The sequence below is a fragment of the Melanerpes formicivorus genome, unplaced genomic scaffold, assembly GCF_026170545.1.
Source record: "Melanerpes formicivorus ecotype bairdi unplaced genomic scaffold, bMelFor1.0.p_v2 SCAF_47, whole genome shotgun sequence".
Taxonomy (NCBI): Eukaryota; Metazoa; Chordata; class Aves; order Piciformes; family Picidae; genus Melanerpes; species Melanerpes formicivorus.
In genome coordinates this window covers 5,112,683-5,139,227 of record NW_027142399.1, presented here as the reverse complement: position 1 = coordinate 5,139,227, position 26,545 = coordinate 5,112,683, and the positions used below count along the sequence as shown (strand labels likewise).

Sequence of the window (26,545 nt, the reverse complement as noted above, 5' to 3'; positions counted from 1 at the left end):
TCTCTTCACCACTCTTATTCAGGTTTCTTTTCAAACCCTCTTGTGCCTTCTGGCAGTCTTCATCTCATGACTGTCAACTTATCCCTCTGACTCCAGTCAGAGGTGGATTGGGCTGGGCTCAGTTTCCCAGTGACAGATGCAAGCTCCCTCACTCCTCATCAGCTCACCAGCACTGATCAGTCTCTTGAAGGACTCCTGAAGGCCACTTGCCCATCCTGCATGGCATTGAACTGTGGGTCTGGTGTCCATCAACACAGACCCCTGCATGAAGAGGACACAGGTCAATGTGGGATTTACAGGTTTCCTGGCTGATTGGCTGATCTTGTTCCAAGATCCTTCTTCTCACTCAGCTTGACCTCTCCTGGGCACCTGTGTCCCTGTGGGGCCCCTGCTGCCCAAACCTCTCATGTGAAGGGTCCTGCCTGCTCTCTGCTGCTGGTAGAAGGCCAGTTTGGGCATCTGGAGCTGGTGGTGCCATCCCCATCCTGGAAGGGTGTTGCCCTGGAGGTGGCTGGCGCACCTTCCTCCAGAGCAGGTTCAGCTTTGGACGCCAGGTTGAGCCCTGGCAGGGAGCTCGCTGTCCGTGTGGGCGCTGTGCGGGCTTCCAGCGGTGCGTGAGCGCTGAGCATCAGCCTCCCTCACCCTGCCTCTCGCCTTGCCCCGCCAGGTCCTCTCCAAAACAGGGGAACCGGCTGCCCTGCCGCGACCGGACAGAGCAGATCCCTTGCTGGTGCCCGGCGGTGGCCCCTGGGCCGTGCAGGTAGCTTAGTGCCCCCCGCTGCCGCCTCGCCCTGCCCCAGCCACCCGCTCCTGAGTCGTGTTTCTGTTCTCTTTCCACCCTCTTTTCCCCCCAACCCCTGCTCCTTGCCCAAGGTAGGGAAGCCCAGCAGGAGCAAGCACAACACGCTGCCCGGCGGCACCCTGCAGATCCGCTCCCTCGGCAAGGACGACCACGGCGAGTGGGAGTGCGTTGCCACCAACATCGTCGCAAGCATTACTGCCAGCACCCACCTTACTGTCGTAGGTATGGCCAGGAGGGCATGGGTCCTAGGGGACAGATCCCTGGGGGTGGCCAGTTAGTGGGTCCTGAGGAGAGTCCTTGACTCTGGAGCCATTGATTAGTAGAGTCATTGACTCAAATGGTGAGACACTGGCACAGGTTGCTCAGGGAGGCAGTAGATGCCCCCTCCCTGGAGGGGTTCACGTTGGGTGAGGCTCTGCGGACAGGTCCCTGAGTAGAGTCCCCAGCCTGGGGCAATGAGGAAGAAATTCTTCCCCAAACAAGAGATAAGGTCCCACTGGGCCCCTCAGTTCAGGAAAGATGTTGAGATGCTGGAATGTGGCCAGAGAAGGGCAACAAAGCTGGGGAGGGGTCTGGAGCACAGCCCTGTGAGGAGAGGCTGAGGGAGCTGAGGGTGTTTAGCCTGCAGAAGAGGAGGCTCAGGGGAGACCTTCTTGCTCTCTGCAACTCCCTGAAGGGAGGTTGGAGCCAGGTGGGGGTTGGTCTCTTCTCCCAGGCAAGCAGCACCAGAACAAGAGGACACAGTCTCAGGCAGTGCCAGGGAAAGTTTAGGCTGGAGGTGAGGAAGAAGTTCTTCATAGAAAGAGATTGCCCATTGGGATGTGCTGCCCAGGGAGGTGGTAGAGTCACCATCACTGGAGGTGTTTAAGAAGAGCCTGGATGAGGCACTTGGTGCCATGGTTTAGTTGATCAGATGGTGCTGGGTGACAGGTTGGACTTGATGGTCTCAAAGGTCTTTTCCAACCGGCTTGATTCTGTATTATCATTATTCTGTGTAATGTGTTGGCAGGGCAGGAGGTGTGGGGATGTGTGGTGGGTTGAAATTTCACTCCCCCCCAACACTAACTTTGCCAGCCTGGCCCAGCTGGAAGCAAATGCAAGCTGTATTTAGAGGCAAAACTACATTCTGCAATGGAATGCAAGGAATATGTACAAAATATCCAGGATTTACAGGGATCTACAGTTAACAAACAGCACAGGAACCCCCTCTGGTCAAAGACCGTGGGAAGCTACTACCTTCTCTCTTTCTGCTACTCCCTGCCCCCCCTGCACAAAAGAAGGGAGAAAGGAGCAGAGAATTTAATACCAAACCAGTGCAGCCAAGGTCAAGCAGAAGCAAGTTAGGATCTCTCCAGAGCATAGAAGTGAGAAGAGAGAATTGTTTTGGTACAACCAATCTTATATCCAATCTCCATTGGGGCTGTTTAGATTTATCTCTGTGTTCCCTTTTTACACCCAGTAGTGATTTATTTGCATTTTGCTACTTTTCTGCTCGAGATCTGTGGAAAAAAGTTAAAGGCATAGCCTTTAAAACTGCCACACCGGTGACAGGTCCCTGAGTAGAGTCCCTGCCCCTGGGGCAGTGCGCTGGCAAGGCAGGAGGTGTGGGGATGCTGCCACTGAAGAGCAAGGTCTGCTTTAAAGGGTGGTTGCTGGGAGAGCTGGGGGTGGCAGGGCACTGGAGCAGGCTGCACAGAGAGGCTGTGGAGTCTCCTTCTCTGCAGAGCTTCCAAACCCACCTGGCCATTGTGAGCCTGGGCCAATCAGATCCTGGGCTGCATCAGGATAAGTGTGGCTAGCAGGTCGAGGGAGGTGATCCTCCCCCTCTACTCAGCCCTGGGGAGACCCCACCTGGAGTACTGTGTCCAGTTCTGGAGCCCCTATTACAAGAGGGATGTGGAGGTGCTGGAGCGTGTCCAGAGAAGGGCCACGAGGATGAGCAGAGGACTGGAGCACCTCTCCTATGAGGACAGACTGAAGGAGTTGGGGCTGTTCAGTCTGCAGAAGAGAAGGCTCCCAGGTGACCTAATTGTGGCCTTCCAGGATCTGAAGGGGGCTCCAAGAAGGCTGGGGAAGGACTTCTCAGGATCTCAGGTAGTGATAGGACTAGGGGGAATGGAATGAAGCTGGAGGTGGGGAGATTGAGGCTGGATGTGAGGAGGAAGTTCTTCCCCATGAGAGTGGTGAAGCCCTGGAATGGGTTGTGCAGGGAGGTGGTTGAGGCCCCAGCCCTGGAGGTGTTTAAGGCCAGGCTGGCTGAGGCTGTGGCCAGGCTGATCTAGTGTGAGGTGTCCCTGCCCATGGCAGGGGGGTTGGAACTAGATGATCCTTGTGGTCCCTTCCAACCCTGAATGATACTATGACCTGCTGTGTGTGATCCTGCCTTAAGTAGGGGGCTGGAGGAAGCAGCAGGCCTTGGGTGCACACCAGGGATGTCCCCAAGCCCCTCCACATGGCTAGAGCCAGCTCAGGGCAAGGGCTGGATTTAATACACAGAGGAAGTGCAGCTTGGACTGTCCCAGGTTAGTTTCTGAGGCAGTTCCAGAGTCAGTTTCTCCAGCAGAACTCCAAGGCTCTCCCTGTCCCACCAAACAATCCCAAGCCCCCGAACAGAGCACAAAAGAAAACCTTTCCCAGCAGCTAGCACCGAGGAGAGATCTGTAGCCCCCCAGGCATCCTGGGCTGGATGATCTTCAGAGGTCTCTTCCAACCCAATTCTGCCTTTTCCTGCTCTGCTGGTTTGGCCACTTGTGGAGACAGCTGTCCTGCTGCTGTCTCTGGCAGAAATTCCAGGTGGCCTTTGTTTGGTGAAAATGCCATCCTTTGTGTCATGATCACCACTACTGCAGGCATCCACCTTACTGTCATAGGTATGGCCAGGAGGGGATGGGTCCTAGGGGACAGGTCCCTGGGGATGGCCAGTAGTGGGTCCTGAGGAGAGTCCTTGACTCTGGAGCCATTGATTAGTAGAGTCATTGACTCAAATGGTGAGACACTGGCACAGGTTGCTCAGGGAGGTTGTGGATGCCCCCTCCCTGGAGGTGTGCAGGTTGGGTGAGGCCTTGAGCAACTTGATTTAGTGGGAGACTTTCAAGACCCATCTGGAGGATGATTAGAGGGCTGGAGCAGCTCTCCTATGAGGACAGACTGAAGGAGTTAGGGCTGTTCAGTCTGGAGAAGAGAAGGCTCCCAGGAGACCTAGTTGTGGCCTTCCAGTATCTGAAGGGGGCTACAAGAAAGCTGGGGAGGGACTTTTTAGGGTGTCAGGGAGGGATAGGACTGGGGAGAGGTGGAACAAAACTAGAACTGGGTAGATTGAGATTGGATGTTAGGAAGAAGTTCTTCCCCATGAGGCTGGTGAGAGACTGGCAGAGGTTGCCCAGGGAGGTGGTAGAAGCCTCATGCCTGGAGGTGTTTGCAACCAGGCTGGATGTGGCTGTGAGCAACCTGCTGTCGTGTGAGGTGTCCCTGCCCATGGCAGGGGGCTTGGAACTGGCTGAGCCTTGAGGTCCCTTCCAACCCTGACAGTTCTGTGATTCTGTGTGTTCCTGTTCTTGTGCTGTATTCTGCTCTGGCAGGGGGGGTTGGACTCAGTGATCTTCAGAGGTCCCTTCCAACCCCTAGCATCCTGTGAGCCTATGAGGTGTCCCTTCCCAGGGCAGGGGGCTTGGAACTGGCTGAGCCTTGAGGTCCCTTCCAACCCTGACAACTCTATGATTCTGTGTGACCTGTGCTGGATTCTGCTCTGGCAGGGGGGGTTGGACTCAATGATCTTCAGAGGTCCCTTCCAACCCTTAACATCCTGTGAGGTGTCCCTTCCCATGGCAGGGGGCTTGGAACTGGCTGAGCCTTGAGGTCCCTTCCAACCCTGACAATTCAATGATTCTGTGTGACCTGTGCTGGATTCTGCTCTGGCAGGGGGGGTTGGACTCGATGATCTTCAGAGGTCCCTTCCAACCCCTAGCATCCTGTGAGGTGTCCCTGGCCAGGGCAGGGGGCTTGGAACTGGCTGACCTTCACGATCCCTTCCAACCCTAAGCCATTCCATCAATCTATGAAAGGACTCTTTGGAGGGCTCCTGAACGACTGGCTGGGAGCAGCTGGCTTCCTCTGCTGCCCAGCACATGGTCTTGCTCCCCCTCTCAGCCGCCCCCCTCTCTCGGCAGGCACAAGCCCTCACGCCCCGACCAGCGTCCACGTGGTGGCCGCCATGACCTCAGCCAACGTCTCGTGGGAGCCCGGCTACGACGGTGGATACGAGCAGACTTTCTCAGTTTGGTACGGCCCTCTGTGAGTCATCCTGGCATGCTTTTGCTCTCTGCTTCTTTTCCTTCCTAGCTGACCTGAGCTTCCAGCAGCTGGGGTGGGAGGGAGGAAGGGGTGGGGGGGGAGGGTGGTGTGCGCAGCTCTGCCCCCCTGGGCATCGCAGGGCTGAGCCTGGCAGAGGTGGGGTGGTGGTGGGAATCAAGCAGTTCTTGTGTTGCCTCTTCCTTCTGTGCTAGTTGGTGCCTCCTGCTGCCCCAGCAGGTTTTGTTCTGCTCCTGGTAGGAGGCAGACGCTTTGCATTTGGGAAACTTTGCCTCTGGCAATCGAATTTCAAGATAAACTGTTTGCGAAGCTTCACAGCCAGGGGGAGGGCGGAGGATGCAACCTTTCTAGAGTGTGTGTCCTGGAAGAGCTGTGACTAAGCAGAAATGATGTCTCCTTGCTCTCTGGCTCCCTGAAGGTGCTTAAATCTCAGCTGAGTTCACAACCAGGCGCTGTGTTATGCCAGCTATGCCTGAGCTTTGTGGGGCTTTGCTCCCATTGCTCCTGTACCAAGCCCTAAGACCCTGGGTCCCACCTTCCCACGTTGGAGCTCGGCTCAGCCCTGCTGGATTTCCTCTGGAGCAGGGGAGGGTGAAATGTAGCTGCAGTGAGGTCGGGGGGATGGGGGTGGGGTTATTTTTGGGTTCTGCACTTGCTCATCTTCCTCTTCTGTAGAGCTGTCCTTGTAAATGTGATGATGCTTTCCTTTCCCAGGCTCGGGCTGGCATTCTGCAGCCTTCCTTCTCACCCCCTCTTTCCTCCCTCACCTTAATTTGCCCTGATGGAGACTGCTGATAGAGTGGAGATAGGATAGATGCTGCCTGTAATGATTCCTGCTCAGCTCCAGCCTGAGGCTGGACACTGGTGGGGTGGGGTTTGACTGTCAGGAGATGGAAATGAGGAGGAGTGGAATGAGCAGAGGGGGAAAGCAGAGCAGACCTTGTTCTGATGAAAATGTCCTTGGGAAGCAGTGGTTAAACCTCTCTGCTCTGGGCACATGGCTCAGCTTGGAGGAAGGCTGCTGCTGCTGCTGCTGTCTTTGCTCTCAAGCCAGGTTCCTGCTTTCATAAGGCTCTCCCAGACCCCACATCGGGGTTCAAACCTGCCTCCAGGAGTTGCTAGCTGCTGGGGGGACCTGGAATGGGGAGGCAGAGACTAGCCTTGCCCTGTTGTAGGGTGTGAGCCCTAAGGGCTGGGCTGCTCCCTGAGCCCAGGGTCCTGTGGTGGTGTCTGTGGAGAGCTGGCCAGCCCTGTACCTCCCTCCCTGCCATGGCTACGGGATGCAGAATATGGCTTTGCCTCCCGCGGAGTTCCTGCCCTCTTCCTGCTTCTGTGCTTGTGGATGCTGCAAGTGCAAACCCCTCTCCCCAGGGATTTCCTGGGCCACCACAGCATCCTGCCTGCACACATACTGTCCCTCAGGAAGGGCAGTCTCCTATCCCAAGGGAATAATTAGTGCTGCATTGACCCCTTGCTGTCCCCACCCTCAGCCCCTTGCCGGCCTGCCCGCAGCAGCTCCAGGGAGAAGGGATGTGAGGCTGGTGGAGTTAAATATGGCAGGGAAACCTGTGATGGGCTTTGCCTCTGCCCTCCATGCCTCTGCTGCAGTGGTGGGGGATGCTGGGAGCTGTAGTCCCAGCTGGAGCTGCGGTGAGGCTGTGGAGCTGTAGAGGCTTTCCTGCCCGCAGCTGCTCCCGCCTGGCTCACCACCAACTTGCTTGAATCCATGGCTTGCTGCTGCTTCTCCTGCCTCACCTTTTGCTCTTTACAGCAGCATTATTTTTCTGTGCTCCATCTTTTCCTTCCCACTCAGTGGATTTGCCTGGCTGTGTGCTGGTAGCTACAGCTGTAGCCCCTTCCCTCTGCAGAGCAGACCATCTGCAAGAATCCTTCCCAAGTCCCTGTGGACACCCCTGAAACCCACAGCTGAGGGCTGGGGCTCCCCAAAGCATCTCTCATCTTGCAGTATCATTGCAGCAAGGTGATGCTGCTTTGGAACATGGAGCTCTTCCACTATGCTGCTTCCTGGCAGGATTTTGGCTCATGGAGGTGGCTGCACACTCATCTGTGCTGGGCTTGCACTGGGCTGGCTCTGGGAGCTTTTTTTTTCTTACCATGGGTTTGTGGGTTAGGCCCCAGCAGAAAGGCTGTGTCCTGTGCTCCCTGCAAGTGGCTCTGCTACACTGCCAAGCCTGGGGTTATGCCCTGGGCATCACTTAGGCAAATGTGGTAAAAAAAAAAGGTGATTTAGTTTGATGCCTCTTGTGGGACTGCATGTACAGGGTGACAGCTGAGAGAAACCTGGCTCTGGCTTGGGAGCTGTGGAGGTATAAACGGGAACAGGGCCCATCTGCTCCAGTCATCCCCTTTGCAGCACTCTCTGGAGTTAAAATGCACCAGCTTCCACTGTATAGAGTCACAGAATTGCTTCAGTTGCAAAATACCCCCAAGGTCATCGAGTCCAACCTGCAATTTCAGACCAACATGACCATCAAACCATGTCCCAGAGTGCCAAGCCCACGTGTTTGTGGGGTCCGCTGGAGGTAACCTCAGAGCAGGGCTCTTGGCCCTGCTTTTGTCCCTGACCCTGCTCAGGTGGTGCAGAGCAGAAGGGAGGACTGATGGCCATGTCCTTGTGAGCTGAGGGGTGCTGGCCTGGCACAGAGACAGTGCCCAGTGCCCAGCTGTCCATTCCTAAGCCAGCCCTTGGGTGGTGGGTGGCTGCCCCACATCCATCCACATCGCTGCTGTCAAATCAAACCATTGCTCAAGGAAGCTCCATTTTTTCACTGGAGAAGTGACTGCTGCTTCTTTGTCCTCCCTGTCAAAGGCTCCTGCCCTGAGGATGCTCCCATTTTCTCTTGGCAGGATGAAGAGAGCCCAGTTTGGCCCCCATGACTGGCTGTCTCTCCCCGTGCCAGCTGGTTCCAGTTGGCTACTGGTGGATACCTTGGAACCAGAGACTGCTTACCAGTTCAGTGTCTTGGCTCAAAACAAGCTGGGTACCAGCTCCTTCAGTGAGGTGGTCACTGTGAACACTCTAGGTAGGTTCTCTGTGGGCATGAGGAGGGAGAAGGGATTCAGGAGAGCTGTGGGGAGATGCTGCCCTTTGCCTTGGTCTGTGTGCCTTACCTGCTGCTGCTGGAGATGGCGATCAGCAGCAGCGGTTTCCAGCCACGTAGGAGAGAGCTTGTGGAGGGTCCTGGATGAAGCTTGTAGGCTTTGCTGGAAGCGTGAGGCTCCTGAAGGCTTGTCCCAGGAGACAGTGTGGGAGAGCTGTGCTGCACCAATTGCCTTTCAGATCTTGCTGAAGTGCAGCTGGGGTCAGGAGGTGTTAATAGAGCACAAAATCACTTGCGTGCAGCTCCGAGAGGGAGCTACCACAAAGGGCCTTGTGCTGCTACCTGCCTTGGGGCTGTCTCAGGCGGAGGTGGGAGGAAGCAGGAGGTTTTCTAAGGCTGTGCCCCTTTTCTTTGAGTCAGCTGCACCATTAGTGCCCTGCTTTTTAGAAAGCCACTTTTCTGTCTCTGAGATAAGAGAGCATGTGCCCAAGAGGTGCCTGAAACTCCTGGGGGGGTGGGACTGGTTAGGCCACACCTTGAGTCCTGTGTCCAGTTCTGGGCCTCTCAGGTTAGGAAAGATGTTGAGATGCTGGAAGGTGTCCAGAGAAAGGCAACAAAGCTGGGGAGGGGTCTGGAGCACAGCCCTGTGAGGAGAGGCTGAGGGAGCTGGGGTTGTTTAGCCTGGAGAAGAGGAGGCTCAGGGGAGACCTTCTTGCTCTCTCCAACTCCCTGAAGGGAGGTTGTAACCAGGTGGGGGTTGGTCTCTTCTCCCAGGCAAGCAGCACCAGAACAAGAGGACACAGTCTCAAGCTGTGCCAGGGGAGGTTTAGGCTGGATGTTAGGAAGAAATTCTTCATAGAAAGAGAGATTGGCCATTGGAATGTGCTGCCCAGGGAGGTGGTGGAGTCCCCATCACTGGAGGTGTTTAGGAGGAGACTTGATGGGGTGCTTGGTGCCATGGGTTAGTTGATTAGATGGTGTTGGGTGATGGGTTGGATGTGATGATCTCGAAGGTCTCTTCCAAGCTGGTTTATTCTGTTCTACCTGCCCCTGCTGTGGGGGTCCATGTGGAGCCCTGCATCCCCCATAGGCTTCCCTTCCCCTCGCCCCATCTCAAAGGCGTCCCTGTCCCATCTGCTCTGTCTGCAGCATTCCCTGTAACAACTCCAGAGCCTCTGGTGTTGGTTACCCCACCGAGGTGCCTAACAGCCAACCGGACACAGCAAGGCGTCCTCCTGTCGTGGCTCCCTCCTGCTAACCACAGCTTCCCCATCGACCGCTACATCATGGAGTTCCGCGTCGCCGAGAGGTGGGAGATCCTGGACGACGGCATCCCAGGCACCGAGGGCGAGTTTTTTGCCAAGGACTTGTCCCAGGTAAGCAGGGACTTGCCCACACCATGCCTCTGGTCTTGCACTACCTACTGCAGCTCTGGGGAAGCTTTTGGTGCGGCGCGATCCCCGCGCTGGGGTCTTCAAGGAGCTGGAGGCTTATCTCAGTGGTGCCCAGTGACAGGACAAGGGGTAACAGGCACAAGCTGGAACATACAAAGCTCTATCTAAAGATGAGGAGGAACTTCTTTAATTGAAGGGTGCCTGAGCCCTGGAACAGGCTTCCCAGAGAGGAGGAAGAGTCTCCATCTGCGGAGGCATTCCAAACCCACCTGGACATTTTCCAGTGTGACCTTTTTAGTTGAACCTGGGACTGGATGATCTCCAGAGGTCCCATTCTGTAATTCTGGGTGATTCTGGGTGAGGCTGAGGGCTGCAGTGGGGGATCTGACAGATGGTTGGTGTTTCAGGACACCTGGTACGAGTTCCGGGTCCTGGCGGTCATGCAGGATCTCATCAGCGAACCCAGCAACGTTGCTGGCGTGTCCAGTACAGGTAAGGAGTGGCTCCTTCTCTCCCCAGCTGTGGGAGCATCTCTGCTTCTGAACTAGCACTCAGATCAGCAAATGAATCAGTGGGCAAGGACAAACCATCCTTTTTAGTCCTTCCCATGAAGGACTCTGCTAGTGCAGAGTGGCAGCTCAGCTCTGCAGGGTGCCTGGAGAACAAAGCTGCCACCGGGCACTGCGCAGCCTGCAAGTGGGAGTGAAAGGTGCAGAGAGGGAAACGTGGCACTGCAGTGCAGAGTCCAGGGCGAGAGAAAAGCTTTGGAACAGGAGACTGCAGCATGCCGCAGCTCCTGCACCTACCCTGAGCCCTGCTCCAGTTTGGAGGATGCTCCTGTTCGAGCAAGGGACAGGTGAGAGGTGTGCAGTTGTGATGGGAATGGTGAGGGCAGTAGGAGGAGATGGGGATGTGGTGAATCCTGCTTCCATGGAAGAGCTGAGGAGCCTCCCAGCTCTGCTCTGCGCAGGGCTGGATGCAGCGGTCTCTCTCTGCCCCCAAGTGGTACCAGCTCAATGCAGAGAGCTGCCTGCTGCAGCCTGCCTGCTTCACAGGATCACAGAATGCAAAGGCTTGGAAGAGACCCTCCAAGGTTATCGTGTCCAACGCCCCTGCAGTGAGCAGGAACATCTCCAATTAGATGAGGTTGCTCAGAGCCCCATGGCAGGGGGGGTTGAAACTAGATGCTCTTTAAGGCCTCTTCTAAGCCAAACCATTCAGTGATTCTCTATAGAGCTGAAGCACGTTGTGCTGGTGCCCAAGGGAACATACCTTGTGCTGCCACAGCCTGAGACACAACTGCAGGACTGGTGCAGCTGTGCCTGCTCATACATAGTCTTCTCTGGAGACTATGTAGCCCTATCTGGATGCACTCCTGTGCGACCTGTGCTAGATTCTGTGGTGCTGCCCTAGCAAGGGGGTTGGACTAAATCTTCGGAGGTCCCTTCCAACCCCTAACATCCTGTGAGCCTGTGATCAGTGTGGATTTGGGCGACCTGGAGGCTTCTTCCTTGCTACATCCCTTGGCAGTGGCCTGCAGCAGCGCTGCTGGCTGTCCCCAGGGGCTGGGCTGGAAGCAGAGTCTTTACTCGGGGGTGATGGTTCCTGGGACCGGTGCCTTTGCGCTGTGCTAGGTCCCTGGGGAAGGCAGCGGGTGGAGCTGTGTGCATGACACCTGACCACAGGGTTTTCCTCCAGACGTATTCCCTCAGCCTGACCTGACGGACGAGGGCCTGGCCCGCCCGGTGCTGGCTGGCATCGTTGCCACCATCTGCTTCCTGGCCGCTGCCATCCTCTTCAGCACACTCGCCGCCTGCTTCGTCAACAAGCAACGCAAACGCAAGCTCAAGCGCAAGAAAGGTGAGCCCGTCCCTGCCGCCTCTCCTCCCTCCCTCCCTCCCTTCTGTCTCCTCCTGGTGTCTCCTCCCTGTTTGTGTCGTGGTGGTAACCTTCTTCCCTGTCTGTCTCTTCTTCCGTCCGTGCGCGTCCCCAGGTGAAACCCTGACTGCATCCCTCGGCTGTGCCTGAAATCCTGCGGTCGGGAGCGGGAGAGGCAGGGTGGGTGAAGAGGCGACAGAGACACTAGCCTGGGATTGCCGAGGGAGCTCTCCCGCCTGGTGATAACTCCTAGAGCTGGGGGTCTAGGGCTGGGGTGTCCTCGGGGCCCCAGAGATGGGGGGCACCACTCACCTCATCGAGATTCCCCCTCAAGCTGGGCTCTCCAGCTGCTTCCTGCCCAACCCAGAGTGGGCAGTGCCCGATGGCCATGCAAAGGAGCCCCTGCCACTCTGCTTCCCAAAAGCTGGGACTGCAGCTGCGGTGCAGGAGTGACCAGCAGGGAAGAGGGCAGCTGGGGAGCCGGAGAGGGCAGGGAATGAGCTCCTTCTCCTCTAGCCTGCGAGGCTGGGGCAGCAGGATGGGCAGGACCCTGTGTCGGGAGCTGTTTGTTGTCAGCAACCATTAAAGCTCTGGAGCAATGAAACCTTGGCCTCTTGTTGAGTGTCTTTTATTGCCTTGATGTTGAGCTTGTCCTTCTCTGTGCCGTGCTGCGCCTCCTCAGCGGTCTCTCTTCTTTCCCCTTTTTATTCTCTTCCAGACCCTCCTCTCTCGATAACACACTGCAGGAAGAGTTTGGAGTCCCCGTAAGTATCTGTCTTAGATGTGGCACTGTGCTGTGGGTCTTCAAGGTGCCTCCTTCCCACAGTTGTTGCACGGCTCCAGTGGAAACGTCTGACCTCGTTTGGTTGCTCCTGAGGAGCTATTTCGTGTGCTCCCTGAGCTCATGGGAACGCAGGAGGTGTCCACAGGGGGCGACTGAACTTTGGAGCAGAAAGCAGCAGGGACAAATGCAGCAAACTAAGCTGAGCTGAGAGATGAACCCTTTGGATCTGTGGACATTGGCCAAAGCTGGAGTTGGCTGGTGGAGCTCAACTCCATGCCCAGCTTGAAGGGGCTCCTCAGGAGAAGGGTAGCCTGCTGCATACGGGGTCCTTCATGCAGGCTTGGTGTAGTTTCTGAGTCATTCTCTCTTGGCTCTGCCTCACCTGTATCTTTTCTCTTCCCATGAAGAGTGTCCCACTGAAGCTTCTTTCTTGTGCCCAAAGGCGGCGGATCATGGTGCTGCAGTAGCCACAGCTCCTTGCAGAGTCCATCAAAAGCATTTTTAATGGGAATATGTTCCCAGTGTGAGCAGGAGAGTCCAAGATGTGGACACCTTTATGCTTTGGCTCCTGGACCCTTGTAAAATGTTCTGGTGCTGGTGGATCTTAATCTTGCTTCGTTTTGGTTTGTCCACTGCACTGAGCCACTGTCTCTGTTGCTGCCTTCTGCCTTACAATCCTGCTTGAGGCTTTCCAGATAGAGATGAGTGAAGTCTTCTGATGCTCTCTGCCTTTTGAGGCTCTCAGCCTTAAGTTTGAGTGTTGAAAATGGGGGAAAATGTTGGTGTGAAATGATCCATCAGCTACTCCAAGTGAGATGTTGAGTTCTGTGGGAGGGGATGTTTGCCTGCTGTCCCTCCTCCTGGGGAGTTCCCAGGGTGTGGATAGCTCAGGTGAAAATCGGAAACCTTTGAAGGAGTTGGCAGGGAGCTCTGGATCTGTCTTTTTTCTTGCTGGGGCTGTGAAGCTTGTTGCAAGGCACTGCTGTGAGCTGCCTGTCCAGAGGGGACACCAAGTGTGCTGAGCTCTACTCCCAAGGAGCAGAGATGATGGACACTGATGCTGGTCCTCTGACCTATGCTGCAGCCAGGCAAGACTCTGCCGTCCTGGTTAGCCCCAACAAATTCCTCCTGGTGGTTCCTGTCTCGAGAGCTGGTAGCACTTTGTTTTCTGGATCTGTCTGCTGGCTCTTCTGGGCGAGCAGACCTCTTTTCTCCTCGGGGTGACTGTCCCCTCTTGCCTTTTTTCTCCCCTGCGGTCCAGGTTGTCTTCCGGCAAGGTGAGTCCTGAGAGCATCCGCACGCTCCGTCCCCCCTCGGAGTCCTCTGATGACCAAGGCCCGCAGGCCAAGCGGATGCTGAGCCCCACCAAGGAGAAGGAGCTCTCCCTCTACAAGAAGACCAAACGAGCCATCAGCAGCAAGAAGTACAGCGTCTCCAAGGCGGAGGCCGAAGCCGAGGCCACCACCCCCATCGAGCTCATCAGCCGCGGGCCGGACGGCCGCTTCGTCATGGACCCGGCGGAGATGGAGCCCTCCTTGAAGACGCGGCGCATCGAGGGCTTCCCCTTCGTGGAGGAGACGGACATGTACCCCGAGTTCCGGCAGTCGGACGAGGAGAACGACGACCCCGTCGTCCCCGCCTCCGTCACCGCCCTGAAATCCCAGCTCACCCCTCTGTCCTCCAGCCAGGAGTCCTACCTTCAGCCACCAGCATACAGCCCCCGGTTCCACCGGGCGCTGGAGGGTCCCGGCGCCCTGCAGGCCACCGGCCAGGCCCGCCCGCCGGCCCCCCGGGCTTTCCACCACCAGTTTTACGGTTACCTCAGCAGCAGCAGCCCCGGGGAGGTGGACCCGCCGCCCTTCTACATGCCAGAAGTCAGCCCGCTCAGCTCGGTCATGTCCTCCCCGCCGCTGCCCCCCGAGGGGCCCTTCGGACACCCCACCATCCCCGAGGAGAACGGGGAGAACGCCTCCAACAGCACGCTGCCCCTGGCCCAGACCCCCACGGGTGGCCGGTCCCCCGAGAACTGGGGCAGGGCCGAGTTCCCCTTCGGCGGCCTGGAGCCGGCCCCCGCGCCGTTCCCCCACCAGCTCCAGCCCTGCGAGGCGGCTGAGGGCACCCAGCCCACCGGCTGCCTTCCTCGGGGACCACCTCCCTCCTCCCTCCAGGTGGTCCCCGCATCCTACCCGGGCATCTTGCCCCTGGAGGCACCAAAGAGCTGGACCGGCAAGTCACCCGGCAGGGGCCAACCCTCTGTGCCCACCACCACCAAGTGGCAGGACAAACCTATGCAACCCATGGGATGTCAAGGGCAGCTAAGACATACCAGCCAAGGTATGGGCATACCCGTGTTGCCTTACCACGAACCGTCCGAGCCCGTCGGCCCCAGCGGCACAAGCACATTCAGCCTGGACACCAGGTGGTACGAGCCCCAACCCCGACCTCGGCCCAGCCCTCGGCAGGTCAGGAGGGCTGAGCCCAGTTTACATCAGGTGGTGCTACAACCTTCGAGGCTATCTCCTCTGACCCAAAGCCCCCTCAGCTCCCGTAACAGCTCCCCGGAGCTGACCGCCCGCGCCCGGCCCCGCCCGGGCCTCATCCAGCAAGCGGAGGTGTCGGAGATCACCCTGCAGCCCCCCGCGGCGGTCAGCTTCTCCCGCAAGTCCACGCCGTCCACGGGATCCCCCGCGCCCAGCAGCCGGGGAGGCAGCCCCAGCTTCCGACCTACCACCGCCTTCACCTCCCTGGCCACCGGCTACTCCAGCTCCCAGGGCTCCTCCCTGCCCGTGGACACGATGGATGTTTTCGGAGACATCCCTTCCCCGGGGAGGGACGGCGAGGAGATTCTCCAGCCGGAGCCGACATCCACCACGGTAGCTGCCACGGGGTAAGTGCGTGAGCCCCGTGGTGCCCCCCCACCCCCCTCCCCAGCCCTCTCCTGGCTTCCCCCACCGTGCCTCACCCGCTCCCTCTGACTCCCTCCCCACCATCGCCATCCCAACTTGTAGGGTCTCTCTGGGCGTGCTGCAGCATCCCTTTTGGAGACGGCGTCCTGCAGGCTTGGCTAGGCAGAGGCTGGTGCCGCGGGCGCGGGGTGCATGGCCGAGAGAGCTGGGATTTAGGTAGGAGACCTTCCCGGTGCCGGCGGCGTGCTGGCCTCCGTCCCGGCTGCTCCCGTGGGAAGCCGGGAGCGCCGTGGCTTGGGCTACGGGCCGTCTACCAGGCAAGCAATGACCTGGCTCCCGGCTCGCTTAGGTAAGTCCTGGTGTCACCGGCGGTTGTTTCCTCTTCTAGCTGCTGGCTCTTGGCTTTCTTCGAACGTTAGGGCCACCACCGCCGCCGCCGCGCCTCTGTCTTCCTCCTCTTCCTTCCCGCGGAGTCTAGAGAGCTTTAATGCATGACAGAAACAGCTATCACAGTCACCGCCCCACCTGCAAAAGGGATGCTGCAGCCCCAGGACGCGGGCAGGGAGAGAGCTCAAGGACTTAGCCACACCAGCAGCATGTCAGGAGTGGAGGAAAAATAAAACAAACCCCAAAAAAAACAAACAAACCATAAAGTAACCCCAGCGGAGATCGGGAGGCTGCCGGCAAGCTCAGATCCTGCCCTAAAGAGGGATGTGGCTGCAGTAGAGAGTAGCGGCTGGTTTTCCAGGTACCAGGGTTGCTCCAGGCAGAGCGTCTCTCTCTCTTTCTCTCTCTCTCTCTCTGTATTTCTCCTCTTTCTCTCCGTCTTTCACAGCACCTCAGCCCCCGTAGCTGTGCTTCCGTCCCATCCTTTCGTCTCGCTTCATCTCGGCTTGTTGTCTGGCGGGGTTGAACTCCCCCTCTCCCCCCCACCTCCTCCAGCTCTGGCTTATGGCAGAGAGGAGCTGGGGTGGGGGGCCCGGGGCAGCCGGCGCCGCCGAGCCGGCGCCTTCGGAGGCGTGCGGAGAAGTGTTCTTGGGGGGGGCGGGGGGCGGCAGCGATTCACCTCCGCATTTCACTCCCGCCCTCTGGTACCTGGAAGCGTTACGGCCTTAGGAAGCCACCCTGCGCGGGGCGGGGAGGGGGAGGTGAGGTGGGGGGGGAAGGAAGGAAGGAAGGAGGGGGCTCCGGGGAGGCTGAACGAGCCTGCGAAAGGGACTTTTGGGTGCCCGCGGAAAGCGCAGCTCCGGAGCGACGCTGGCTAAGCGCCTAGGCTTTAGGGTCCACGTCTCCTAAGCAGGGCAGCCCCCCGAGGAGCCCCAGCTGCAGGCCAGCTCCGTGTTAGCGCAGCGCTGTTGTCCGTTGCTTCTCCGCAGTGTATCCATTCGCTTCGTTTGGTTGTTGGTTTTGGTTTGTTTGGTTGGTTGGTTTGGTTTGTTGGTTTTTTTTTTCCCTTTCGTTTGTTTCTTTTTGGTTTTTCTTTTTTTAAATTGGTTTCCTTTTCTGTTTTCTTTTCCCCCATTTCTTCTCCAGCCTCTTTTTTGTTTCGTTCTTGTGTTCTCGGTTTAGGTTTCTTTTCTCCCCCACCCCCCCCTCCCCCCTCCGTATTTTCCTTTCTGGAGTTGTTGACGTGCTGATGTGTTGCGGAGCTCGGCTCCTTGCGGGTGTTGATAACTGCTTTGTTTTTGATTAATCTCAGCTATCTGGGCAGTGTTGTCGAGACAAGCTTCTCCTCAGCTCAATAGGTAAGGGTGATCCATGTCCGAAAGGATGGTGTGGGTGCTGTGGAGGGTGGCTGGGGAGCGGGGCATGAAGAGGGGACACGGAAGGGGCTTTTCCAATACCATCTCTTCCTTTAAAGGGGAATAAGGAATCAGAAAACACTAGGAAACACCTCTGGGTGCAAAGTTTCTGTGGCTTTTGGGTTTCCCCTCCCAGCAGCATGCCGCCGCTCCCCTGCCTTTGGGAGGCTGGAGAGTCTGGTGGCTTCCTGCTGGGGTTTGGGATGAGCCAAGCTGCCATCTCCCCCATGGCTGCCCTTCCGTTCTTGGAGGATGGTGACAGGTGGCACCCTCATCCCTGGTGGGGCTTGTGTGGTTTGAGGGTTGTGTGTTGTCAAGCTGGGGTTGTCCTGGACAATCCAAACCAGGAGGGGCTGGTGGCCACCCCCTGGAGCCAGGTAAAACACCCGTGTCTGGAGCAGCCAGCTGCAGACAGTCCTCTTGGAGTAGGGCTCCAAAAATTAGCCTCCAGTTGTAATCCAGGACATGAAGAATTTTGCTCCCATCAGTATCTGAGTACTGAGTACCATCAGTACCTGGCTCTGAGTCTCTTCAGTCATGGAAAAGGGGAGAAGTTTTCCTTTCAGGATGGGCTGTGTGGTTGGCAGCAGTGTAACCACAGTTCCAGTCTGCTGGTGAGGCGTTTTATGGTTCCCATCACAAGTGCAGTCCTCCTTCTCTGAAATGCTCCTTGGAGAAATCTTAAGGACTTCTTCTGACCCATTTGTAATTAAACAGCCCTAAGCAGATCTTGAAAGATTCTCCTAAGAATATATCTCTTGGGCTGCCTTCTTGGGGCTGGTTTCCTAAATGGCCATGGGCATCCCTGGAACTGGGATGGAGTAACCAGGAGATGGTTTTCAGACCTCAGAAGCAGGAACTGTTACTAGAATTGCTCAAGGCAGACAGGATCATAGTCATTCATCATCCCAAGGCCTGGGAAGGCTGGCCCATTTGGCTGTCAGCCAAGCTGGTTATGAAAGGAGAGGTGGGATTGAGGATGGGACCTTTCCTGGGGCCTGGCCTTGCCCCAACTTCCTCACACAGGTGTTACAAACACTGGGAAGAGTCAAGATCCTGGCTGGTGCTCTCCTAAGAGCTTGAGGAGCCTTTTTGGACTGGAAAAGAGCCTCAAGAGAGAAAGATCAGATGCCTAGAGAAATCTGGTAAATGTTCCCAGGAGAAGAGAATTCCTCCAGCTCATCTGGAGGCTTGTCCTGAGATGGGGAGAGCAGGAGCAGTGAGGAAGGATTGTTGGGTCATGGTGATGGGAGCAGGTACAGGATGTGTGCTCCATGGAGGAGCCATCCTCTTGGCATGGCAAAACCCCTCCAGTAGGAGCCTTGCAAAGCCTCCAAAGCTCTGGAGCACTTGCCCACTTTCTGTTTTTCCCCCCCTGCTAATCCCAGAGCAGGGTGTCCCATGAGGAGCAAAGCTAGCAGCAGGCCTGGGGCTGTGGTAGACTTGTGGAGAAATGGGGAGACCCCCAGGTGAGGATGTGGCTGTTTCATCTTTTTCTGTGGGGGGCACAGGAACCCAAGTGAACATGTCTTTAGAGTAGCAGAGGTGAGTCCAAGCTCCTGTCTGGGATTGATGTGGCTCTTGCACAGATCCTGACTGGCTCCTGTCTCTGGTGCTGGGTTCCATGGGGTTTCAGGAGTCCCATTGCCCAGCAGGATGCTGAGGAGCAGCCATGCATTCTACCCTGGAGGCTGGAGTCGCAGGAGAGGCTCCAGAGTCATTCTCCCCAAAAAGGGGAAGCCAGGAAAATAAATCTCCCTTTAATAAGCCAGGAATCCTGTAAAGAGCCCAGCCAAGTAATTTCCTGATGATTTGGGATCATAAAATTGTCAGTGCATGTGGAGCCCAGGGATTTCCTGCCAGAGCAGCCAGCTCTCTGCACTGCAGCAGTAAAGGCTGAGAGGAGGAGAGGGAGAGGCAGTGCCTGAGCTCGGTGGTGGCTGCAGCATGATGGCTTTTGCTGGGTGAAGGTTAGGAGGTTCTTACCCATGGGCACAAGCCGTTTTCCCACCTTCCCCTGGGGTGCAGTGCTTGGTGATGCATCTCCCCACAGGGAAGAATCATAGATTCATCAAATGGTTTGAGTTGGAAGGGGCTGTAAAGATTATCAAGTTCCAACACCCCTGCCGTGGGCAGGGACACCTCCACCAGCCCACCCAACCTGGCCTTGAACACCTCCAGGGAGGGGGCATCCACAACCTCTCTGAGCAGCCTGTTCCAGTGTCTCCCCACCCTCACTGTATAGAATTTCTTCCTCATCTCCAGTCTCAGTCTCCCCTTGTCCAGCTCAAAGCCATTGCCTCTCATCCTGTCACTCCAAGCCCTTGTCAAAAGTCCCTCCCCAGCTTTTCAGGTACTGGAAGGCTGCTCTAAGGTCTCCCTGGAGCCTTCTCCAGGCTGAGAGGGCTGCCACCTCCCTGCAGAGGGAAACCCAAAAACCACAGACAAGGCACCAAGCTCCCATGGCCCTCGGCACCGCAGCCTGCCCTGGGTGGCCTGCCCTGGGCCCTTCCTTGCCGGGGCAGCGCTGCCGCCGCTGCTGGGAGCTGGGGGGCTTGGGCGCAGCATAGAGTTGAGTGACGAAGGGAGCCTGGTGTGTGGGAGGAGGAGCACCCCTCGCTCCCAGCTTGAAAGAAAAGAGGTTCCCCTTTAAAGACTGTCCATGTGCTGCTCCTCTGCATGTCTTTCATGCCTCCTCCCGCTTGGAGAAGTTGTGAGTCCGCTTGTCTGAGTGCGTTTCCCTGACCCCCCCTCCCCCTTTTTCTTTCTGTTGTATTATTATTATTATATTATTATTATTATTATTTTGTTATTTTCAGTCTCTTTAATTTACTTCTATAATTTCTCACTCCTGGTTTTCATTTATCTTCCTCTCTTGCCCTCCCTTCCCTGTGACACTGTCCCCCCTCTTCCTCTCCGGTCCAGCCCCTTTCTCCTCGCCCCTCTCTCCTCCCCCATGCTCCTCTCCCGTCAGCATGATGAAGTCTGTTGTGTAGGTGAGTTGTGGTGTCTGCAGACCTGGAGAAGGGACTCCCCCTCTCTGGTGTGCTCCCTGCTGTGGCCAGCCCTTTCCTCCTTCATCCCAGTGCCTTGGCAGCAGCTCTGGGGCTGTCACTGCTCTGTTTCTCGAGCATCTCTTGTGCTGAAGGATCTCAAGCACGCGATGGTTTCCGGGATGGAGGCAGCAGCCAGCTGCCTCTGAGCAGAGGGAGAATTCCATCTTGCAGGACATCTCATGGGATCACACAGGACTTGAGCTTGAGGTGGAACCTCCTGTAGGCAAATTGAGCTCCTCATCTGAGGAAGGTGAAGGGTTGAAGGATACAGTGGGCTGTGGTCCAGTTGGATGCTCTAAAGTCCAAGTGGATGCTCTAACATGTCCAAACTATTCCTGTTGGATGGCAGTGCCTTGACTCAAGGAGAAGAGGAGACAGGGCATGTGTATTGAGACCTCCATGAGGTGAAATAGATGCATTGTGCCCTTGAATCTCCTGGACCCTCCCTGTATGTGGGCTCCCTCTTTTTGAGTGGAAGGAGGCTGGTGATGCTTCCATGTGGCATCTCCCTTAGATCTTTGCTTCTTATGTGGAGACACGTTTGAAGAAGAGCAGCTGAGATGTGTGCTGGGTTGGGTAGCTTTTCTCCCATAGCTACCTCCTCCTATCCTGGGGCCCTCTGAAGACCCTCAGTACCTTTGTGGCCTCTCTAGTACCTCTTCAGAAGGACTGTCCTTCGAAGACTTGAGGAGAACTGCTGCTCTGGATGTTTGTAGCACCTCACAGAAGGGTCATGTCAGGAATTCATGTGTGCTTCTGGAAGCTCCTTGGCTTGGCTCTACACTGAAGTCTCTAGAAGAAGTTTGCCTGCTTCTCTGAACCTCTCATCTGTTGGTGTTGAAGATCTCTCTCATGCACGGGCAGCTGCCCAAAATGCTAACTCTGGGGGCAGGAAGAGGCTTTTGGCTGAGCTTAAAATGAAAATGCATTGGAAGGAGTCGGAGTCCTTTGAAGAAATAAGGGGTGGGTAGAGCAGTTAGAATTTGGCTGGTGAGCAGCTTCATTTTGTCCTCCTCTGGATCTCCTCCTTGCCAGAGGTCAGGCAGTATTTGTGGTGCCACGTGGGCTCTGTGTGTATAAACACAAGTCCAATTACTGGGAGCTGGTGGAAATGAGCCTCAGGCAATTTCCTCATAATCCCTTGTGTAAATCTGTCTAATTTTGTCAGCGTGCCACAGTAAGATCTTCTTGGAAGGGAAAAACCAGAATGGAAAGAGCAAGAGCCCTGTTACAAGTTGAGCTTTAATAGTGTTAGCAGTGTTGGCTGGGTGGTGGGAACAGGCAGTGGCAGGCAGGTGCTGGTCGGGGGCAGGACCATTGACCTCTCAAGTGTGCAGGACTCGGCACACTGGAGCCAAGATGGAGTGGAGCTGGTCGAGGTCACCTTTAACCACAGAATGCATCAGATTGGAAAGAACCCTCAAAGGTCATCTTGTCCAACCCCCCTGCAGTCAGTAGGGACATCTCCAACTAGATCAGGTTGCTTAGGGCCCCATCAAGTCTGACCTTGCATGTCTCCATGGGGGCTCCACCACCTCTCTGGGCATGAAGATAGCAGGTGTGCAAATCACAGGACCATGGATTGAAGTGGGAGAAGCCTGCTATGGACCATTCAAGCAGGAATCACTGCAAGGAAGTCCATGCTGGTGGCCCTTTGGGTCACTGTGCTCTTGCTCCAGGCCAGCATGTGCCCAGGTTGTCAGCATTGGTGCAGCTCAGTGTGTAGAGCCCCAGCAGAGCTTGGAGCTGCTGCTCACAGCATCTCTCACTAGAGACTGGGTTGCACTTGAGAAGAAGGCACCGAAGCACCACAGCTGTACAGGCTGGTGAATGTCATCTTTCCTTGGATGCAGCCAGCAGGCCTGCCAGCTTGTCTAATGAGTTCCTTCATCTTCAGCTGATGTGCTGCTCTGCTGGGAGCTGGAACAGAGGCTCTCCAGGAGCATCCGTGCCTTGATGTCTCTGTTGTGATGGGAAATGATGAAAAAAGGGCTTTTCTCTACCCAAGTCTTTGGATTTCTCTTCCATCTGTTGTGTTCCAGCTGCTTCATCAATTCACACTGCACTTCTCTTGGTGCTCTCCAGCGCTGCTAGCAGAACTGAGAAGTTTTGCAGTCACACTCATCTTCAAAACCAGCCCTGTCTGCTCCCCACAGGGGAAAAACATCCCTTGGGAGCCCTTTGCCTGTGCCACTCCAGCTGGAGTGTCAGATGTATTGTGTTGCTGTCACCCTGCTCTCCATGGTGATGCCTGGCGTGGGGACTCGCAGTGGAAAGCCTGAGGACTGTCTTGAGTGCTCCAGCTAAAGCCCAAGGGAGGTGAGAAGCTCCAAACCCACCTCAGATGGACACGTCCTTGTACCACAGCCCAGGTGCTTGCCTGGTCCCTGCTGCTCCCACCAGCACTCAGTGTTCTTGCAAGAGCAAATGGGCTGCACCTTACTGACAGACCAGGAATGAGGTGGATGAGTTCAGCCACAGCTTTTTGCTGACACAGCAGGAGTCTGAATGTATTGATGCTGCCTTCTTGCAGTCACTCAAGGTGACTCTCCTGCCTACCTGTCCTGCTGCTTTGAGAAGAGCCTGTGGCTCATGGGTTTGCTGATCCCCAGAGAGGTGAAGATGTAGGAGCTCTCATCAGTGCTGTCCTCTGCACAGCTGTTGTGAAAAGGTTTGGTCACTGGTCTCTAGTGACTGAGTTGAGGGCAGAAAAGGGTCCTGTCCTCCTTTGAACAGACAGGCTTGGTAGAGGCACTGGTTTGAATCTTCAGGCTTTTCCCTCCAGAGCCTGCCTTCCAGTATTGGCTTTCTTGCCAGGAGAGGTGCTGTGTGGATGCTTCTCCTGTCATCTCTGGGCACCGTGCTCTGTGGTGACTCTGGCTGATCCTAGGTGGCCATTCCCTTTGGCCTCTGCTGCCTTGACTCAGACATCTCCTTCTGTGGCATTGGGTGTTGGTGCAATTGGAGGGATGTGGAAGTGGAGAGGGGGAAGGAAGTGGGAAAGCAGCAAGAGTGGGGGGATGCTGGGATGAGATAGATGGGAGCTGGACCAACCACTCTCTTAAGGAGGTTTTCCTCTAGTGCCCTGCTCTCCACAGCAGTCACACTGCCTGATCCGTGGATGGAAACACCAGGTACAGTGAACAAAGTAGAGCAAAACCCAAACCTATCCAAGGGGAGACCACTTAACCTTGGGCTGCTTCCTGTAGAAGACTTACTCAGGGTCTAAGTCTGGAATACTCACCACTTATCACTGCTGCAGAAAACACCCCTTGGCAAATCCCCTCCTTGTCCCTCACAGTAAGACCTTGTCAGTGTTTCCATTTCGATGTCCTGTCCTGCAGGGCAAGAGCAGCCAGCTCCAGCCTCTCGGTGTCGAGGAGTTGTTGTGTTTCTGTTGTTGCTTGCAGCAGGGACTGGGCAGGAGGTGCAGCTCCTGGCCGTGTCGGCGTCTGCCCGTCCTGTCCCTGTCTGTCCTGTGGCCCTTGGTTGGGTTTTTTTTGGCTGTGGGAGCGTGGAGGATCCTGCCTCCCCTGCTGTGTGTGCCGCCGGTGGTGTCCGCCCGGGGTGGCTCCTGCTGCCTGTCTCGACGCTGCCGTGCCGCTTCTGCCTGTCTCTTCCTCTCTCTCCATCCCAAGGGGGTTTCCCACCGCTTCCTAGAAAGACCTTATCGGACATAGGATCTGCCCCGTCCTTGTTTTGTTTAGCAGTGCTGGCATGGCAGGCAGGTGAGCCGGGCTGCCCACAGCTCTCCGGCGGGGCCGGCGTTGGACATTGCTCTTGGGCTTGGCCAGGAGGAGGCAGGGGGATGGCGTGGACCAAGTGGAGTGGCAGGCTTGGGCACCTGGCTTCCTTCCACCCCGCGCTCCAGCACGCCTGGCTGGCCCTGCTCCCTCGGCCACGGGCTTCTCACCTTTTCCTTTTCCATGGCAGAGCTGGCTGGGGTCGGCCCTTGTCCCGCCGGGGACACCCGGAGGCCTGAGCGTGGCCCAGAGCCGCTGACGGTGCCTGTCTGCTTTTCCTTCCTAGAAAACGTCCATCTCCACCCGGGGACGCTGCTGCACCTGAGAGGCTCGAAGCTCTGAAATACCAGCGGATAAAGAAGCCCAAAAAGTCATCCAAGGGCTCCTCGAAATCCAGAAAACAAGCCAGTGAGTGTGAGGACCTTGCTGTCCCCAAGAGCATCTCCTCTGTCCTCTTGTGGGCAGAGCTTGGGCAGGTCCTTGCTGGCCCCAGCGCCATGGGGGTCTCCGAGCCCATGCCCTGGAAGGGATGGCTCCTCGGGCTGCTCGCCCATGGGCTGTCTGTTCTCTGACCCTGTTGCACTTCCACGCACCTCCCATCTTCTCTCCACGCACCTCCTGTCTCTAGTGATTGGTTCTGTGTTTCATTTCTGAGTGCTGATGTTTCCCCCCCTGCCCAGCATGCTCCCTTCATGCTTAGCAGCCGGCTTTGGGGCCAGGCCTGCTGGAACATCCCTTTTCCGGCACACAAAGCTCTGCCTGCTGCCGCCGGCTGCCAGCTCTGGTCCCATCTGGCTTCTCTCCCCTCCCCAGATGGCTCTGCCTCCCAGGTTCAGCAACTTCCCAGCTCTCAGGTACTGTGGCCTGACGAAGCTGTCTGCCTCCGCAAGAAGAAGAGACACCCTCGTCAGGACCCCTTCGCCCGGCTCTCGGCGCTGAAGGATGACCTCTGCCACCGGCAGCTCCCTGAAGACCAGACAGCCATTCTCAACAGCGTGGACCACGATGACACCAGTGGGCACGCCACCTTGCTTTAGCCCAGTGCTGGCCTGAGAAGGTTAAACAGGAGAGGGTGGAGGGAGCCAACACTGCGCCGGGGGATGGAGGTGATGGGAGAAGCTGCGGGGGGGACACACTCCTACACTGCCACATCTACTGGGGGGTTTGGTGGCTCGTGGGTGGGGATGAGCTGGGGAAACCTTGGGGCAGGTTGGAGGGGACAGGGAGGATGCCTGGAGCTGGGCGCTCCTTGGATCCGCTTCTCCCCCCAGCCAGATGGCTTCGGTAGGGTGGGAAGGGGGACGTTGCACCTGGGTTGTGGAGAAGATCTCTAGGTTTCAGAGGCCTAGGCAGAGCTTCTGACATCTGCTGCTGCTGTGCATGCGTGGGGAGGAAGGGTGGGGGAGAGCAGCTGGCCCTCAATCGCCGGAAGAAATCAAATGCCACAGGGTATAATTAATTGACAAGGAACTAACAACCCAGACAGGCACTGCTAATCCTATGAATCTGATGGTGATGATAAACCACCACCAAATAATCCCAGGAAAGCTGTAATTGTCAAAACCTCCCTGCCTCCCCCTTCCCAGCCTCCTTTTATGTCAAGATAACAGCCACCAACCCACCCCTGACATCTTTCCTTACCTATATCTCTGAAAGGGAAAACCAGAAAAGACCTTTGCATGGGTCTGAGCTGGGAGAAATCAGTTTGTATGTGCAAAATGTTGTCAAGGCATAACCACCACTGTGTGAGCACGCAGGTGTGGGGCTGGTTTCATCCATGGGTGTGGAGTTTACCTCCCTTTTCCCCCCTCTCCCCCCCAACAATATGCTGTGTGTCAGCTTTGATGAGGGTGGTTTCGGTGAATGGGTCCTGACGCTCCGTCGCTGGCTGGCGAATGTTTCTCCAGTGCTGTGCGGTAATGTGGTTTCTGACTTGGGTAACGTTCTGTCATCTTTATTCGTAACTGCAAAGTGGGGAGATGCCGCCACAGGGCCTGCAAGCGAGGAAAAGGGTCCCAAAGGTCTCAGTTGGTCCCAGAGAAAAACCCTCTGTCAGCACCGGCGAGAGCGGCTGGCAGGCCCCCAGCTCTGCAGATGGAGACGGATGGCTCCTCGTGGCGACCGCGCAAAGCTAAGCCCTGCGTTCCGTGTCAGCTTCCGATGCCTTGCTGCTGGTTTTGCTGGTTTCACTGGTTTTCCCCTTCTTTCTCCTGCTCCAGCCTGGCCCTGCAAGGCTGTGCCACCCGCCCGGGGCCGTGTCCCTCCTTTTGCCCCGTCCGAGGAGCCCCCGCGGTTCTCCCCCTTGGTAATGCTGTTCTCGCTCTTCACCAGAATGTATTTCCTCTTCACAATACTTCAGGCAGGTTTGGTGGCCGGTGGTTTTCTGGATTGCATAGGCCTCTTTTGGGTTGGTTTTGTTGGTGGTTTTTTTGGTTTTGTTGTTTGTTTGTTTGTTTGCTTATTTTTCTTCCTGAGCAGGAAAGGTGCAGCCCTGTCTGAGAACAGCTGGGCTCGCTCTCCTGCTCTGCCTCCCCACTCTCTGACTGCGTGGCCTTGGGCAAGTCACTCCAACCTCTCTGTGCCTCAGTTCTCCCATCTGTAAAATGGGGATAAAGTCATATCTGAGCACTTTGGATGAGCACTGGGCCGCCTCCAGACCGCGAGCGCTGCCTAGATGCCGAGTGCTACTACCAAGTGATCCCTCCCTTGAGAAGACTTAGAGAAGTTTGTTTGTTGGATTTTTTTTCCTTGTTTTTTTGTTTTTTAATTTGAAGTGGTAAAATCCACCACTGCAGCCAGGTTTGCACACT

The 26,545-nt window shown here is 56.5% G+C and overlaps 1 protein-coding gene across 5 annotated transcripts in view; it reads left to right on the top strand.

The window, feature by feature from the left end:
* IGSF9B (immunoglobulin superfamily member 9B) overlaps positions 1–24,879 on the top strand; it is a 53,286-nt gene extending 28,407 nt beyond the window's left edge. Inside the window, exons 11-21 of one of the 5 annotated variants that reach the window (XM_068160061.1) lie at positions 668–760; positions 874–1,024; positions 4,969–5,080; positions 7,979–8,154; positions 9,322–9,548; positions 9,974–10,058; positions 11,265–11,426; positions 12,163–12,208; positions 13,490–15,115; positions 24,022–24,143; positions 24,549–24,879. In XM_068160061.1, coding sequence (XP_068016162.1) covers positions 668–760; positions 874–1,024; positions 4,969–5,080; positions 7,979–8,154; positions 9,322–9,548; positions 9,974–10,058; positions 11,265–11,426; positions 12,163–12,208; positions 13,490–15,115; positions 24,022–24,143; positions 24,549–24,772 — 3,024 coding nt within the window. In that variant the 3' untranslated portion in view covers positions 24,773–24,879. Of the gene's footprint in view, positions 1–667; positions 761–873; positions 1,025–4,968; positions 5,093–7,978; positions 8,155–9,321; positions 9,549–9,973; positions 10,059–11,264; positions 11,427–12,162; positions 12,209–13,489; positions 15,116–16,833; positions 16,880–24,021; positions 24,144–24,548 lie in introns of those variants that run through there. The other 4 variants (XM_068160060.1, XM_068160065.1, XM_068160063.1 and 1 more) reach the window with 4 other exon arrangements.
* Positions 24,880–26,545: the final 1,666 nt, after the last annotated feature.